Source organism: Otolemur garnettii, unplaced genomic scaffold, assembly GCF_000181295.1.
Source record: "Otolemur garnettii isolate 467f Iridium unplaced genomic scaffold, OtoGar3 scaffold00001, whole genome shotgun sequence".
NCBI classification, from domain to species: domain Eukaryota; kingdom Metazoa; phylum Chordata; class Mammalia; order Primates; family Galagidae; genus Otolemur; species Otolemur garnettii.
In genome coordinates, this window is record NW_003852396.1 from 71,814,695 (window position 1) to 71,831,189 (window position 16,495).

At 47.6% G+C, this 16,495-nt stretch overlaps 1 protein-coding gene across 6 annotated transcripts in view; it reads left to right on the top strand.

Moving 5' to 3' along the window:
• The window catches only part of ATG13 (autophagy related 13), a 57,310-nt gene extending 42,921 nt beyond the window's left edge, over positions 1–14,389 (top strand). For 3 of the 6 annotated variants that reach the window (XM_023509538.1, XM_023509553.1, XM_023509557.1), the window contains 6 exons: positions 4,565–4,701; positions 8,094–8,208; positions 8,764–8,841; positions 9,057–9,173; positions 9,827–9,955; positions 12,134–14,389. In XM_023509538.1, the coding sequence (XP_023365306.1) occupies positions 4,565–4,701; positions 8,094–8,208; positions 8,764–8,841; positions 9,057–9,173; positions 9,827–9,955; positions 12,134–12,211 (654 nt within the window). In that variant the 3' untranslated portion in view covers positions 12,212–14,389. Of the gene's footprint in view, positions 1–3,182; positions 3,282–4,023; positions 4,135–4,564; positions 4,702–8,093; positions 8,209–8,763; positions 8,842–9,056; positions 9,174–9,826; positions 9,956–12,133 lie in introns of all 6 variants that reach the window. The other 3 variants (XM_023509541.1, XM_023509545.1, XM_023509558.1) reach the window with 2 other exon arrangements.
• The last annotated feature ends 2,106 nt before the right edge of the window (positions 14,390–16,495 follow it).

Consider the following 16,495-nt stretch of genomic DNA (forward strand, 5'->3'; position numbering starts at 1 on the left):
TGCCATGGCACTCTACCCAGGAGGACAGCTTGAGGCTCTGTCTCAAAAAAAAAAAAAAAATAATAAAGTTGCCTAGACAATTTGGTTTGGAGGTGTGAGAATTGTTATTCCCAAACATGTAAGTGTTGTATAGCCATAAATGTCAGCTTTGCTCTGGCTGAAGGAGCTTCTGGAATGCTTAGTGACACAAAGCAATGCCCACAAATAAAGGAGGATACACCCCTCCTCTTTAATGTACATTAAAGGAAGCAGGTTAATTTTCAGGTAATCAAACGGTAGTTATGTCACATATGTCACTGGGCGTGGTGGCTCACGTCTGTAATTCTAGTTCTCGGAGAGGCTGAGAAGGGTGAATTGCTTGAGCTCAGGAGTTTGAGACCAGCCTGAGCAAGAGCAAGACCTTGTCTCTACTAAAAATAGAAAAACTGGGCTTGGTGCCTATAGCTCAAGCGACTAGGGCGCTGGGCACATACATCAGAGCTGGCAGGTTTGAATCCAGCCTGGGCCTGCCAAACAACAATGACAACTATAACCAAAAAATAGCCCGGTATTGTGGCAAGCACCTATAGTCCCAGCTACTTGGGAGGCTGAGGCAAGAGGATCGCTTAAGCGTAAGAGTTTGAGGTTGCTGTGAGCTGTGATGCCATGGCACTCTACTCAGGGTGACAGCTTGAGATCCTGTCATGGTACTCTATGCAGGGTGACAGCTTGAGACTCTGTTTCAAAAAGAAAATCGAAAAACTGGCTGAGTGTGGTGGCTCATGCCTGTAATCCCAGCATCTGAGAGGCTGAGGCGGGCAGAGAACCTGAGCTCACAAGTTTGAGACCAGCCTGAGCTAGAGCAAAACCCCATCTCTAAAAATAGCTGGGTGTGTGCTGGACACCTGTAGTCCCAGCTTCTTGGGAGGCTGAGGCAAGAGAATCGCTTGAGCCCAAGCGTTGGAGGTTGCTGTGAGCTGTGACTCCACAGCACTCTACCAAGGGAGACATAGTGAGGCTCTGTCTCAAAAAAATAAATAAATAAACAAATAAAAACGGATAAACTAATTGGGCACCGTGGCACATGCCAGTAGTCCCAGCCACTCAGGAGGCTAGGGCAAGAAGAGTTCTCAAGTATAAGAGTTCAAGGTTACTGTGAGCTATGAGGCTAGGGCACTCTACCCAGGGCAACAGAGTGAGAATCTGTTTAAAAAAAAATACAATTCACTAAGCAAGTTGGGAAATTCACTAAAGGTGGGTGTATCCTTCCCTTGTTTGTAAGCATTGCTTTGTGTCACTAGGCATTCCTAGGCTCACTCCTATAATTCTAGCATGTCGGAAGGCAGAGGCCAGAAGTTCAAGACTGGCCTAGGCAACATAGTGAGATCCCTTCTCTACAAAAAATAGAAAAATTTGCTGGGCATGGCATTTTGTGCCTATAGTCTCAGCTACCTGGAAGGCTAAGGCAGGAGGATCACTTGAGCTAGGAATTTTAGGTTGCTATGAACTGTGATATAATCATGCCACTATATTCCAGCCTGGGCAAGAGAGTAAATAAAATAAAGTTCATTAAGCAAGGTTTTTATGTTTTGTTTTGTTTTTGTTACAAGTCACAGGTTCTTATACAATAAATAGGAGTTGGGAGATATGAGCAATGGTGAGGCTGGGCCTTACCAAATCAGTTTGTCTCTTTCTCTGACAGAGGGTAAATTTGACCCCAAAAGTAAAGGGAAGTTGAATCATTTCTACACCTGATGTTTGCACCACAGTTGTTGGCCTGTGTAAAGAGAATTATTTTTTTCACGGTTAACAGTCTCCTATTGTGTCTTGTTGCAGTTTAAAACTAGATCGCTCTAAGTTTTTACCAACAGTGTACACTCCATAAGTGTGCCCTGTCAACATTCCCTAACGACCTCTGACCAAGGCTGGTACAGTCTGGTACAGAAATACTCATTTTGAACTTTCATGGCGGAAAGAACAGAGAGAAAATCATTTGCTATTATTTCTCCTCATTCCTGTTAATATTGAAATAGTTTCTTCCTTAATGACTTAGGTAATTATTCAGTTTAACAACTTATATTGAATCTCTTGCTAGAGTCTGATAAGTACATGTTTATGTGATATTGTTTGTTTTGCCAACAAAATAAGGTTCACTGTGTCACTTGGGCGCAGAGTTGAGTCTAGAAATAAAATTGCTACTGTAACCTAAGGTCCTACTTCTAATTCTGAGCACCAATTAGCAAATTGGTCAGGTTTCAAATTGGTAAAGATGATGCAGCAACACCAAATAGTCATCATGCTCATAGGTAGCTCTGAAATCATAAGAGTTTCGAGAGTGCCCCAGCTTTTCTTCCATTAAGTTTGCCTGCACCATCAGGGACTATAAGAAGACACAGGCCTGTGGCTCAGTGAGTAGGGCCCTGCTCCCATATACTGAGGGTGGCAAGTTCAAACCCGGCCTGGTCAAACTGCAAACAAACAAACAAACAAAAAAAGCCGGGCCTTGTGACTGGTGCCTATAGTCCCATCTACTCGGGAGCCTGAGACAAGAGAATTGCCTAAGCCCAAGAGCTGGAGGTTGCTGAGCTGTGATGCCATGGCACTCTACCAAGGGTGACAAAGTGAGACTATGTCCCAAAAAAAAAAAAGACGATGACACAGGCACATACACCCCCAGTATGACGTAGGAAAGCCTGCACCTGAGTTTTTTAAAGTTGTGGCCAACAAATGTCAGCTAGTTCCACCTGTCCCTGAAGATTCTGAATCCCTTGGAAAATGCTTTCACTTGAACATTACATGTTCTACATCCTCATTTATCTTTGGCACACCTTGGGTCTGCTTGGAGGCCCTTCCTGTTGGAAGCTATTCTTTGACTTCTTCCCATTTTTTTGACTAAAGACAGAATGCTTAGCTCAGGTTTCTCTGTGTTGCCAAGTCATACCAGTTCTACTCAGCTTCGTTTTCTAGCTGCTCATCAGGGAAACAGGCATGCATGGAGCACCCTGAGATAAATGTCACACGGGGGCCCTCCCGAGTTGTGCCTTCCCTAGGTGGACAGCCGTGCACCTTCACTGGCTTCACTTCTGACTCACCAGTGTCCATTGCAGCCTCTCTCTGCCCTTTCCAGAGTTTCTTTCACTTCTTTCTCAAGTCCCTTTTCTTTTTTCTTCTTGTTTCTCCTGTCTCCGTGTGTATCTGCACAGTGTGTGTTTACTGTCACAAAGGCACATTTTCAGACCCCTACTCCTGTGGTGACGGACACTCTGAGGGTCCCTATGCCAGGACTGGCCTTTTCCCATCAAGTGAGTCATATGGGAAGAAGGGGATATAATCAGATGGCATCTTTATATTTAAAAATTGTAAATAAAGTACAGGATGTTATTTAAATGTCCCAAGCATTCTGGGGAATTATTTTGAGGCTTGGTATAATAGATTTTAACAGGACACAGCCACAGCCGCCCAAAATAGGAGTTTTCATTTGCTCCTTCTACCATCGATGTGAAAAATACTTGGAGTTATTTTTATCAAATTTCCAAATAAACAATTCAAGACTGGTGTTCTCTCTCTTTTTTAATATAAATAGAAACCCTCCCACCTCCTGGGGTGATGAAGGGTGTGATTAGAGAAGATGGCCTTCTGTTTCAAAGGGACCTCAGGACAGAGGAGAAGAGTGACTCTGGAAAACCTGATGGCTTTGGCTCCAAGTTCTGCCCAGGCTTGTGCTCCACAGATCTGCTGGGGCTTAAAACTGAAGTATTAGCTGAGTCTCTGGGGAAAGTGGGAACAAGAAACTCATTTGAGGCCTTTGGGAAGTTCCACAGCTGGGAATCCTGATCTCAAACAAATTTCTGTGTTTTCTTCTCTAAAAAACACGTGGCGTGGTCTGTCCTTACCCCTTATCCTATCAGGCCCCTCTACCATGGGCATGTGGGCTGGGAGCCATTCCCTATCTCTTTACAGGGAGCTCACTTGTTAGTTACACTCTAGGATTGCCTACTTTTTCCTTGCTTTTCCTCTGCCCCTCTTTGTTTTTCTCTTGCTTAGCTCTCAAGCTCTCGCCTTTCCTATCAGCCTGCTGCCTTGGGCGTTGGATCAGCTGACCTGGCTTATCCAGTAGTGTTTGCTGCTGGCTTAAATGCTACACACCCTCACCAGGTATCTTTCAAGCTGGGGAGGACCAGGGGGTTTCCAGTGTTACCTTCTCTGACCACAGCCTGAAGTTGACCACAGTTGAGGGACCTCTTACAGCACAAATATTTTTCTAAGTACTATTTTCTAAGTACTATATTCTGAAGCAAAGTGACCCTCTTTGAGAGATAAGAGCCTCCTAGACTTTAGAAAGGAGAGAAGACTGCCAGGATTTTTCTCCCTGTCTTTCCTTTTCCCTCCCTAGTCATTGTCATGCATGTCTCCTGTTAACTGAGTCCCAGAGAGGATAAAGACCCAGAGATTCCTCCCCATTTGGTAGCAGCACATTGGTGGTGGAAAGCTCAAAAGCACGTACTATTATGCTAGGAAGTGAGTTCCCCCTCCTCAGTGTTCAATGCTGCTATAATTCACTATATCTTTCCATTTTTCCCCAAAGCTAATGGTTCCTGGGAAGGAAGGTGGGGTACCCCTTGCTCCCAACCAGCCTGCCCACGGTGCCCAGGCTGACCAGGAGAGATTGGCAACCTGCGCCCCTTCTGACGGGGCCCACTGTGCTGCCACACCTTCCAGCAGGTGAGTTGATGTGGTTCTGCTGCTGCTATGGCTGGCCTGGGCTCCCTGACACATGTGCTTATTTGGTACAGTCGGTACCAATGTGCAGTTTGATACATTTGCTTATCAGTAAAGAGTAGTTTTCAGCATTGACTTGGCCTTGGCATTTGTGCCCATAGTGTGGACTCCTTTACATTCCCTGATAAGAATCTGATATTGCAGCTGGAATGTAAGGAAGCTAGACTGGGGTTTCACTACTAACAGGAAATAGCAGTGACTTGGTCCTTGTCACCTTTATCCAGTGCCGGGGCTTTCCAGTATTTTCTCTTATCCCAAGATTTATCCTTTGGAGTCAGTCCTTGGCGTTTCCTGAGGACCAGAACAGGGTGTTGACCACAGCCTGAAGCCTAGGGCCATAGTCTATCTGTGGTTCTAATTGGTTTGTCTTTTCTAATTACCAAGGTGATACGGTTTATAAAATTCAAGTAGTCATGAAGACAATAATTAAGTAGGAAGTGAAAGTTCTCATATTTCCACGCTGTAAAAATCTCTGCTGTCACCTCCCTTTTAGGGATGAAAGAACCTCTAAAGGGTTAAGTGGTTGGCCTAAGTTTACTTATCTCAGTTTGTCTGACTCCAGAGCCTCCACCCCTTCTTTCCATAACACTGGGCTCCCCCAGGACCCTGAGGGCTGCCTTGGCCTGGCCTGCCCTGCCCTGATCTCCCTTGATCTGGAAAGCCCCAGAGGTAATAAGATTGCTTTGTATCCCCACTTCCACATTCTAAATGATCTTTCTCATCAGAGAAATTTTCTCATTTTTTCCCCCCATTCTCACAGTGAAGTGGTGGGAAAGGAATTTTTTTTTTTTTTTTTTTTTGGTGGTGGAAAACTCAAAAGCATCCTCAAGCTGTCCCCCTGGGTAGAGTGCTATGGCATCACAGCTCACAGCAACCTCCAACTCCTGGGCTCAAGCGAGTGTCCTGCCTCCGCCTCCCAAGTAGCTGGGACCACCAGCGCCGCCTGACTATTTTTTTGGTTGCAGCCATCATTGTTTGGCAGACCTGGGCTGGATTTGAACCTGCACCTTAGGTATATGTGGCTGGCGCCTTAGTCACTTGAGCCACAGGCACGGAGCCGGGAATGGAATTGTTTAGGAAGATTTTTTGTGCCATCACCAGGAAAAATAATTTACTTTATTCTTTTTTTTTTTTTTTTTGAGACATAGTCTCACTATGTCACCCTCAGTAAAGTGCTGTGGCATCACAGCTTACAGGAACCTCAAATTCTTGGGCTTAAGCGATTCTCTTGCCTCAGCCTCCCAAGTTGTCGGGACTATAAGCGTCCGCCACAACACCCAGCTATTTTTTTGTTGCAGTTGTCATTGTTGTTCAGCTAGCCCAGGCTGAGTTCAAACCTTCTAACCTCGGTGTATATGGCCGGCACCCTAACCACTGAGCTATGACAATTTACTTTATTCTTGGCTTCTCAAACTTTATCTTCTCTCTTCCCTCCCTCTGCTGGATGATCAAAGTCCTTTTATGCTCTAGTTTTCTGAGCCTTGACTCCTGGGGCATGTCTGGGAGTAGCTAAAGATACAGACACCTGTGTAGGGGGTTCTCAAATGCATGTCCTAAGAGCCCAAAAGCCTCCATGCAGATTGGTCCTCTGTGCTGACAAAAGTCCAGAGCCCACTTAGACTGTTTTGTCCTCCTGCCCACCTTGAGCACCTGTTTTTGGCCAAAGGATGTTTCCTATCCCCTGCTGTTTATAGGGGTGGTCTGGCAGCCACAGCCTAGGGCCCCATTTTTGCTGCTTGGAGACTCCTGTCCAGGACTCAGCATCACTCTAAAGGGCTGGGGAGGTAGGAGGAGGGGTAGCCAAATGGAATGTGTCATTCAGAGACCTTCAAGAACAGAGAGATGAGCTCTGTGCCTATAGCTCAGCAGCTAGGGTGCCAGCCACATACACTGGAGCTGGCAAGTTCGAATCCAGCCCGGGACTGCCAAACAACAATGATGGCTGCAACCACAAAATAGCCAGGGGTTGTGGCGGGCGCCTGTAGTCCCAGCTACTTGAGAGGCTGAGGCAAGAAAATTGCTTAAGCCCAAGAGTTGGAGGTTGCTGTAAACTGTGACAACACGGCACTCTACTGAGGGTGACATCATGAGACTGTCTCAAAAAAAAAAAAAAAAGGAATGATTGAGGGCAAGGAATGGGGAAGAAACCCGGAGAGCACAGAGCATGGAGAACCTTAGCACAGGCCATTGTTAGGTGTGGGCGAGCTCTGGCTGGCTAATGAATAAAATTTGGAACTCTTCTTTTTTTTGAGACGGAGTCTTATCCTGTCGCTTTTGTCGAGTGCTGTGGTATCACAGCTCACAGCAAACTCTAACTCTTGGGCTTTTAGGCCACTCTCTTGCCTCAGCCTCCCAAGTAGCTGAGACTACAGGCACCCACCACAACACCTGGCTATTTTTTTTTTCTGATTCTTTAATTTCTTTTTTTTTTTTTTTTGCAGTTTTTGGCCGGGGCTGGGTTTGAACCCACTACCTCCGACATATGGGTCCAGCACCTTACTCCTTTGAGCCACAAGTGCTGCCCCACCTGGCTATTTTTTGTTGCAGTTTGGCCGGGGACAGGTTCAAACCCGCCACCCTCAGTATATGTTGTTTAGCTGGGCCAGGCCAGGTTCAAACCCTCCTGGGTTCAAACCTTCCCACCCACCGGCACCCTACCCACTGAGCCACAGGTACCGCCCAAAATTTGGAACTTTTTTTTTTTGCAGTTTTTTTTTTGCCAGGGGTGGGTTTGAACCTGCCTTACATGGGGCCAGCGCCCTACTCCTTTGAGCTATAGGTGCTGCCCCAAATTTGGAACTATTAACTTTGAATAATGGCAATGTCTCTTGTGAAGTAAGGCTTAAACTTAACATTACACAGTCTTATAGTATTTTTACAAAACAAAGAAAAGTTAAAATTTGGTGTCTGGCTGTATAATAGATTAATGCTAAAATTACAGTTGTTTATGGGCATTGGTGACCTGTATCTGTGATTGCTATGTGCATGGTAACTGATACTTATTATTGGTATTTCCCATTAAACTTTAAGCTTTAAGTCAGTGATAGACTAAAGTGAAAAACATTTTTTCACTAAGTTTTACACAATTGTAACACAGTTTCATTCATATTTGTATAACTCTTGGTTGTTCCAGGAACTGTAGCCCTCTGCTATCTACTCAAAAGGCAGGATGACAGTGGTAGCTGCCAGACCACATACTGACATATTCCATGTGGATGGGCCAGTGGGCCAACCCTGCCCTATGCCAGAGCCCCATCAGATGGTAGATTTATAGGGAACCAAGTCATCTCTGCTGTGGTTTGAGAACGAGTACTAACCTTACCTGTTTTCCCCAGTGAGGATACTGAAACCGTATCAAACAGCAGTGAGGGACGGGCCTCCCCCCACGATGTCTTGGAGACCATGTTTGTTCGAAAAGTGGGGGCTTTTGTCAACAAACCCATCAACCAGGTGATTCTTCTGCCACTGCCAGCTATGAGAATGTCTGAGCCCTTAGAGAGAGGCCCTGGGGGTAGCATTCTTTGCCTGACACCGTGGAACTTTACAGTAGCATGCACAAGTATGTGTAACCTGTGACAGTCCTCCAGAAAAAGTCAAGAGTTACTGTTCTGTAACCTTCTGACCTTTTCAGCCTCCCACAGGAGAGGGAGACTAGACACCATTTGGCGTAAAAACACTGTGCTGTGTCATTGCCTCTGCCTTGCTTCAACTAGGAATTTCCTCCTCAGTGGGGCCAGTGAAGCATGTTGTTACTGAATTACTATAGGTCAAACTTCCAGTGCTGAATGCCCAGGGTGCCCAGCCCTTGTTTATGCTGTGGGTATGTGTGATGGGGGACAGGGAGGCAGGAGAGCTTGGGGTCCCTTAACAAGATGGGAGTTTGAGGGGCAGTGTGGTCAGCGTAGGTGTGTGAACTTGCTGGGCCTCTGGATATCTGGCAGCCGGTAAGGAGGCACGCACATGGGGGAGAGCCAGCACTAAGGCTTTTCTCCTCCATGTCTTTAGGTGACTCTGACGAGTTTGGACATACCCTTTGCCATGTTTGCTCCGAAGAATTTGGAGCTGGAGGATACTGATCCTATGGTGAGCCCACCGTTGACTACCAGTTTCTAGTAGCTAGTGCAGTATCACCTTCCTTCCTGGGCTGGAGTCACTAAATCCTTCACAGGCCATTAGTCATGTCCCTTGGCTTAGAGATTTGTAACCAGCATTAAGTTCCTGCCCAGATCCTCAGGCTAAAAGTAACTTGTGTCCAGGTCACAAAACAAATCCATAACTCTGCTTCACTCTGAAAACAGGTGAATCCTCCAGATTCCCCAGAGATAGCTTCTCCTCTGCAAGGCAGCCTGCACTCAGACGGCTCCAGTGTGGGCAGCAACGGCAATGTGCATGACGACTTTGTTATGATCGACTTTGTAAGTTGCCATCACCTCCCTGACTTTAGCTGTCTCAGGGGAAATGAACCTAGACATACACTGCACTTGAACAAGATTTCCTTCACAGGGATCAGATGGGCTGGTGCAGACAAAAGGAGTGGGACAGGTAGGGGCCTGTCTGGGGAGACATTTGGAGGCCCATGAATAATAAGGTATTTTGTGCCATGTCTCTGGTTGAAATTCATAAAGAAATTCAGCTCTATGGGTGGCACCTGTGGCTCAAGGAGTAGGGACACCAGCCCCATATACCGGAGGTGGTGGATTCAAACCCATCCCTGGCCAAAAACTGCAAAAAAAAAAAAAAAAAAAAAAAAAAAGAAAGAAAGAAAGAAAGAAATTCAGCTCTAAATGGAGATTTTTTTCTAGTGGTATCCACTTAGGTCCTATCTATGTAGACCCCAGATAGATAAACCTTGGTTTAGGAAAAAGAGTGTGAAGGAAAGGGACATAAACCTAACCGGGGCAGAGGAATATTATCAGCAGGATCAGAAGTCAGCAGGCCAGGAGAGAAAGGTGAAGCAAGATTCCTCTCCCTCAGATGCACCTGAACAAAATGATTGGCAGGAGTTTGTTCATACCTTTTTTCTGTGTGGCTCAAGTAAAGGTAAACTGAATCTGTCTTCTTTTTGAAGAAACCTGCTTTTTCTAAAGACGACATTCTTCCAATGGACTTGGGGACCTTCTATCGTGAGTTTCAGAACCCTCCTCAGCTAAGCAGTCTCTCCATAGATATTGGAGCACAGTCCATGGCTGAAGACTTGGTACGGAAATGCCTGACTCCACTATCAGGACTGCTCTGACCTCCCCTCCTGTGATGGTCCTTCCTTTTACTCCTCCCCATCCCCTACCTTCCTTCTTCCCCTTAACAGGAAGAGACATTTTAGGCTTTTTACCTTCCTTTGATCACCTTTGACATTTGCCTTGTACCTGGCAGTCATTATCTGAAATTTGTGTGTGCTCAGTCCTTCCTTCCTTCCTTCCTCCCTCTGCACATTCTCAGCATTGCTTACACACTGCTGTTGTCATGCCTCATGTCCTCTACCTGCTGGGACCACTAAACCAAGCTAGTCCAACAGCTCTTGCATCCAGCTGTTTCATTTGCCAAGCAGACCCAGCGGTGCTGGGCAGAGAGAATGGGAAGTCCTGAGTGTTAACATTCTTTGCCCTTTCCTCGGAGGGCTCCTTCCTCTTTCCCTCATCTAGCCATTCTCATGTTTGGCCATGTTCTGATACTAACTGTAATTCCCACATCTCTGCTTAGGGCATTTCCTGTTTCTTTCCTCTGAAGGGCACAAAAGTACCCTGCTTAAGCCTCAGATGTCACCATGAGATGTCAAGGTCCCTTTGTCTGAAGTGGAACTCCCCCTTCCCCAGCACCTGTGAACATTAAGAAGCCCTAGGAATGAACAGCTGCCCCTGATCTGCTTTAAACAGAAAAGTATGCTTACTAGTGACAATACAGTGATACCTACTGTTATTATTAATATTTATTTATTTATTTTGAGACAGAGTCTCAAGCTGTCACCCTGGGTAGAGTGCTGTGGTGTCATAAGTCACAGCAACCTCAAGCTCTTGGGCTTAAGAGATCCTCTTGCCTCAGCCTCCCAAATAGCTGGGACTATAGGCACTCAACCACAATGCCCAGCTTTTTTTTGGTTGTAGTTGTCATTGTTTGGCTCAAAGGAGTAGGGTGCCAGCCCCATATGCTGCAGGTGGCAGGTTCAAACCCAGCCCTGGCCAAAAACTGCAAAAAAAAAAAAAAAAAAAAGCCCACCAGCTCTGTTACATGTGGCTGGCACCCTAGCTATTTGAGCTACAGGCGCCGAGCCTATTATTAACATTAACATTTATAATGGCTTTCAGAGTGCCAAGCATTTTTCTAAGTACCTTATGTAGCAGCCCTAAGAGGTAGATTTTCTTATTGTCCCAGTTTACAGATGAGAAAACCAGTTCTGTGATTAATGTGTCCATGGTTACCCAAAGCCAGGCAAAACAAAGCTTTGGTCCCAGAGGATCTGGCTCCTGGATGTAGTCTTTTAACCACTAACTCCCCTGCCTCTCATAACATGCACTTGGCATGAAATGGGGTTCCAGTGCTCTGGATGTGAGGCTGCAGGCAGTGATGCCGGTTCTGAGGCTTTCCTCCAGCCTTAAGCAGCCAAAGTAGCCTTGGAAGTCAGTGTGTCTGGGCCACATTACAACCAACCTCTCAGATACCTTGTGCTTAGGCCCTACTGCCAGGAACTCTTCCTGTGATGGTTAAACTCTACAGATGCAATTTATGTTTGTTTAATCACCAGTGGTGACAGACCACCTGCTTAGGATCAGATTTTTATTCATAACCGTTGATACAGAGGCAGTTAAACTTCTCACATTCTGTTTTCCTCTGCTTCTCTCTTTTTTACCATTCTCTCAGCCCTCTCTAATCCCCCCCCCCCCCCCACACACACACAGCTGGTATAAAGATGGAGATTCCTGGGCCATGACACAGACCTGCTGATTGAGAAATCTCTTGGGAGTGTGGGGGTTCTAATGCCCAGCAAAGGGTGTGAGAAAAGATGAACTTTTCTTAATTTATTGCACTCTGCACTTGCTCTTTTATTCTGGTGTCAGTCTGATCTGTGCCAGGGATATTTCTTGTTTAGTTTCTGAGTCCTCTTATTCTTGTCATGGTCCTTTTCTCTCTTGTTGAGTATATGGCCCATTTGGACTCCCCAAACTGTCAACCCTCTGGGCCCTACAAAGTCCTAATAAACTGACATATACCCACACCCGTTTTATCCCGTCCCTGCTCAGCTGCCCTGCGTTCTGCTTGCTAGCTCAATGCTGCCCAGCAGGGCTCTTTTTCCCATTCCCTTCCTCATCTCTGGGGTCTGAACTGGCTGTTTCTTCAAGGCTCTACCTGAATAATCAGCTCTTCTCCTCCCTTCTTGTTATAGGACTCATTACCAGAGAAGCTGGCTGTGCATGAGAAGAATGTCCGAGAATTCGATGCCTTTGTAGAAACCCTGCAGTAAAAGTGTCCTGAGTACCAGCAACACCCCCCTTTTGTGGCCCCAGGGGACAGAGAGCCTCCCATCCATCAGCTGCTTCCATCCCTCATCCTATTCCAAGCCAGGTGGAGGAGAGGATGGTTTCCCCTGTGGGGACCCAAAAATCCCTGCTCTTGGACCTCCTGGAAACTCCATAGCAACAGTTAAGCCCAGTACAGCAGTCAAGCCCAATACCAGCATTGAGAGGACTCCCCTCTGGCCTTGAAGATAGGAAGACCCTTTGTACAAAAGGACGCTCGGAAGGCTCATCTGAGTGCCCTGCCCATTGTCAGCTGATTCACAAGGGTGTCAATCCTGTTCCTCCTGCTGCCAGCCTCCAGTCTGGGCCTGCCCTGAAGCTGGCCTCTTGCCTGCCTGCTGTTACCATCAACCATTTGACATTCCAGCTGGCAGCCCAGAAACTGGTACGGAGCCAGGAAGAGGAAGAAGACAGCATTGGGAGGAAGGAGAGGGGGGTCTTTAGGCTCTTTGTTGTCTCTTTCACCTCCTGCTAGCTTCTTCCTCTCTCTCCCTCTCTCTGCCACCTGTGCCTGTACTTCTGGCAATATGACAGGCCTGTCCTCCCAGGATAGTGAGAGCTCCAGAGCTAGCCAGCCCCATCCCGAAGGTGGTGCAGCCCTTCCTAGAGGGTCTGAGCAGCCCTTGGCTGCCTGTGCTCTGCTCCTCAGTGACATGGGAAATAACAAACAATCCTATGTCCCTAGAATTCTGTCACTGGGAGTCACAGCAAAGGTTCTTTTTCATTTCCTTCCCCATTGCTGCTCCTGGGTTATAGAACACGGTAAATATTTATTACTTTCAAAGAAATCAGATATTTTATAGAGAAAATATGTTCAAGGTTAGATGTTTTCACTTGGGGAAGGTGGAGGGCCTCTTCCTGGGACAGAGGCTCTGCCTGTGGAGGTGCCTCAGAATCCGGTTGCTGCTCTGAGGAATAGGGCTGGCTAAGGGCAAAACAACCTTCCAGAATTGCTACATTCGAATTGACTAAAGGCTTTACCTGGGACACTGACATATTCCTGGTGAGAGCCTTGGGTCTCTCACAGCTTCTGCAGAGTAACTGACTCCATTCTGGCTGCCCAGGAAGTCTTGGGCGCTAAATGTGATAACCGTGCATAGTGCCCAAGGGACTTTGTGTGTCTCCCTCCTGCTAGGGTACTTGTTCCTGATCTTTGGGGCTAGACTGTGGAGCTTTTCCTCCTCCTGCCTAGGCCTAGCCACCACTTTCCTTTAGTCCCAGGGTCTGTATACTGCCCTGGGGTTTACTAGCTGGGTTGGTGTCTTGAGAAACCAAAGCTGGGCATGTGATTGACTTAACCCTTCAGGTATTGTTACTTGAATAAGTCAAGTGCCTAGCTGCACCCGCCTGTCACTTGTCCTCTCCCAGTCTTGCTGGGAGCCCTGACTGAGGAGAGCTAGGCCTGCCCCTTGCCTCCTGGCCAACCTGGGGCACTCATCAGTAGTAGCTGTGCACCTCCATGCAGCAGGTGGCTCTCAATTGCTTGTTACTAAACTGCATGTGACACCGTTCCACCTAGGAGACCACTGAGGGCTGAGGCAGGCTCTGGTCGGGGCCTTGGGCTCATGCATGCTTCAGCTGCCACAAAAGAAATGTTCCCAGCAGTAGTGGCCAACTCCTGTCTTTGAGGCAGAGCACTTGGGTGGCCTGCTAAACCAGATAAGCCACAAATCCCTGGCTCTGAGGAGGGGAAAGGCCCCTGACAAATTACTGATCCTCCCACCCCAGCTGCTGACCTCTTTACCAGTCCTTGCATGGAAAGGCCTGTTGGCCGTTGGCTGCAGTTGTCCAAGGCAGTCCTCTTGGACTCCCTGTTGGCATCTGCAGGCAGCAGCCTTTTACAGGGCCCCACTGTAAGAAAGCCAGGAAGCTTGGCCCTTTGAGCTGAACCTGGAAGAAACAAAGCAACTTAGAGGCTGGCCCTTGCCCCTCATCTGTGTACCATAAAAAGTATGAGCCCTAGACTGACTCCTGCAGCACCCTGGGGACAGGCTGGGACCAGCCATCTGTCTCCAGGTGGCAGAGTCCCTCCTCCTCCTCCAGCCTATTTTGTTTGGAAATACTGAGCTACACTTCAAGATGTATTAAAGAGATTTCCAATAAAATCTTTTCTGTACTTTACAGCCTCCTATCCTGCAAGTTGTCTTAAAACCTAGTATTCCAAGCTCCCCACTACAGGTCTGGGTTACCAACAGCTTCCACAGAGAGGGAAAAGTGGGATATTGGGAAGCATTGAAAGACTTCAGAGATGAGCAGGGCTGCTGGAGTCCTGGGGCTTGGCCATGACCGCTTACCAGCTGTACAACCCAGGGCTGGTCAGGAAACCTGTCAGTGCCTCACTTTCCCATGATGGGGCTTGTACTTAAATATTCTATGAGGAAGGATATTAAGTACACCCCTATAAAAATCTCCATAAAATTTAGGCCACTGTCATCATCCCCTTACATAAAAGACAGCAAGAAAGACAAGGTCTCAGGTGGGAGTAAAGGGCTCCCCAAGCTGTCTGGGGCCTTGTAGTGGCTGAGTCAGGCCAGAGAGCAGCCTGAGAAGGGAAGGGGTGGCAGGAAGGGTTAGGAAGTTAACTGCCCTAATCTGACCAGAGGCTCTAAGGAGGCCACTGGGCCATTCTGAGGAGCCCTGAAGAGCAGAAGAGCCTGGTGGGGATTAGTCGCCTGGCCTCCAGGCACTGTAGCCCCTTAGCACCACCCTGTGATGGGTTGGGGAGCCAGAGGTGGAGCCTATATCTCAGAGGCAGAGATGGTTGTTCTCAAGCTTCTTTTTTTTTTTTTTTTTTGAGACAGAGCCTCAAGCTGTCCCCCTGGGTAGAGTGCCATGGCATTACAGCTCCCAGCAACCTCCAACTCCTGGGCTCAAGCAAGTCTCCTGCCTCCGCCTCCCAAGTAGCTGAGACCACAGGCTCCTGCCACAACGCCCGGCTATTTTTTGGTTGCAGCCGTCATTGTTGTTTGGCGGGTCCGGGCTGGGGATTCTAACCCGCCATCTTAGGTGTATGTGGCTGGCGCCTTAGCCGGTTGAGCTATAGGCACCAAGCCGGTTCTCAAGCTTCTTAATGCCGCGCTCCTTTAATACAGTTCCTGTGGGTTGCGACCCACAGGTTGAGAACCACTGTTGTAAAGGCAAAAGAGAAAAGCTGATGAGCGCTGGGCAACTGCTGTCTGGGCTGCCTCCCCACCCCCTTCAGGCTGAAGCTAGGCCTCAGGACAAAAAAGAGCTGCTTTTATTGAAGGATATTAAAAAGAAAAAGAAAAAGAAAATTCTAAATTCAGCCAAAAACTAGGGCCTGGGAGCCCTTGCTTTTAGTAACCTGATTGTGACACTGGCCATGTACCCAGCTAGGACAGAACTGCCTAAGACCTGGGTCACACATGAAGAGACTGTCTCTAATGTCACCTTCAATTGTGATCCCCCTAAGCAAAGTGCTTGCCTGTCCATTGACTAGCAACAGTGTCCCAGCAACCTCAAACTCCTGGGCTCAAGTGATCCTCTTGCCTCAGCTTCCTGACCTGGCTAATTTTTTTCATTTAGTAGAGATGGGGTCTTGCTTTTGCTCAGGCTGGTCTCTACCTGTCTTGGCCTCTCAGAGTGCTAGGATTATAGAATTGAGCCATTGCGCCCAGGCCTGTTTTCCTTTTTCTTTTTTTCTCAGGGTCCCACCCCTTTAAAGCATCTGCCCACACTCCACCCCAGAACTCCCGAATGGTAAAGTGGCATTTGAGTCACTCAACAGGAGCCTCACCAGAAGCTCAACCCAAGTAAACAGCTCCCTGGTCTTGGTCATTCTCCGGTGTTCCTGGGTCACTGCCTCCCTGTCCCGAAGTCATCCACCTAGAGCCAAGCAGATCCAGGGAGAGAGAGGAGGTCCCTAATGCCTCTGCCTCGAGGTACCTGGATGAGGGCCACAGTTGTGCAATGGGACTGGCTTCCTGGCACTGGTTGATAACCAACTTAACACTGTCTGATCCCATGGCTCACCCAGCAAGGAGAAAAAAGAACAGGCCCAACTGAGGCCACAGTAGCCTCCTGATTACAATTAGCAGGCCATAAATACCTGGAACTTAACTTTAACAGCTGTGCCGCTCGGGGCCTGTGGCTCAAGTAGCTAAGGGGCCAGCCACATACACCTAAGGTGGCGGGTTCGAATCCAGCCCGGCCCGCCAAACAATGATGGCTGCAACCAAAAAATAGCCAGGCGTTGTGGCGGGCGCCTG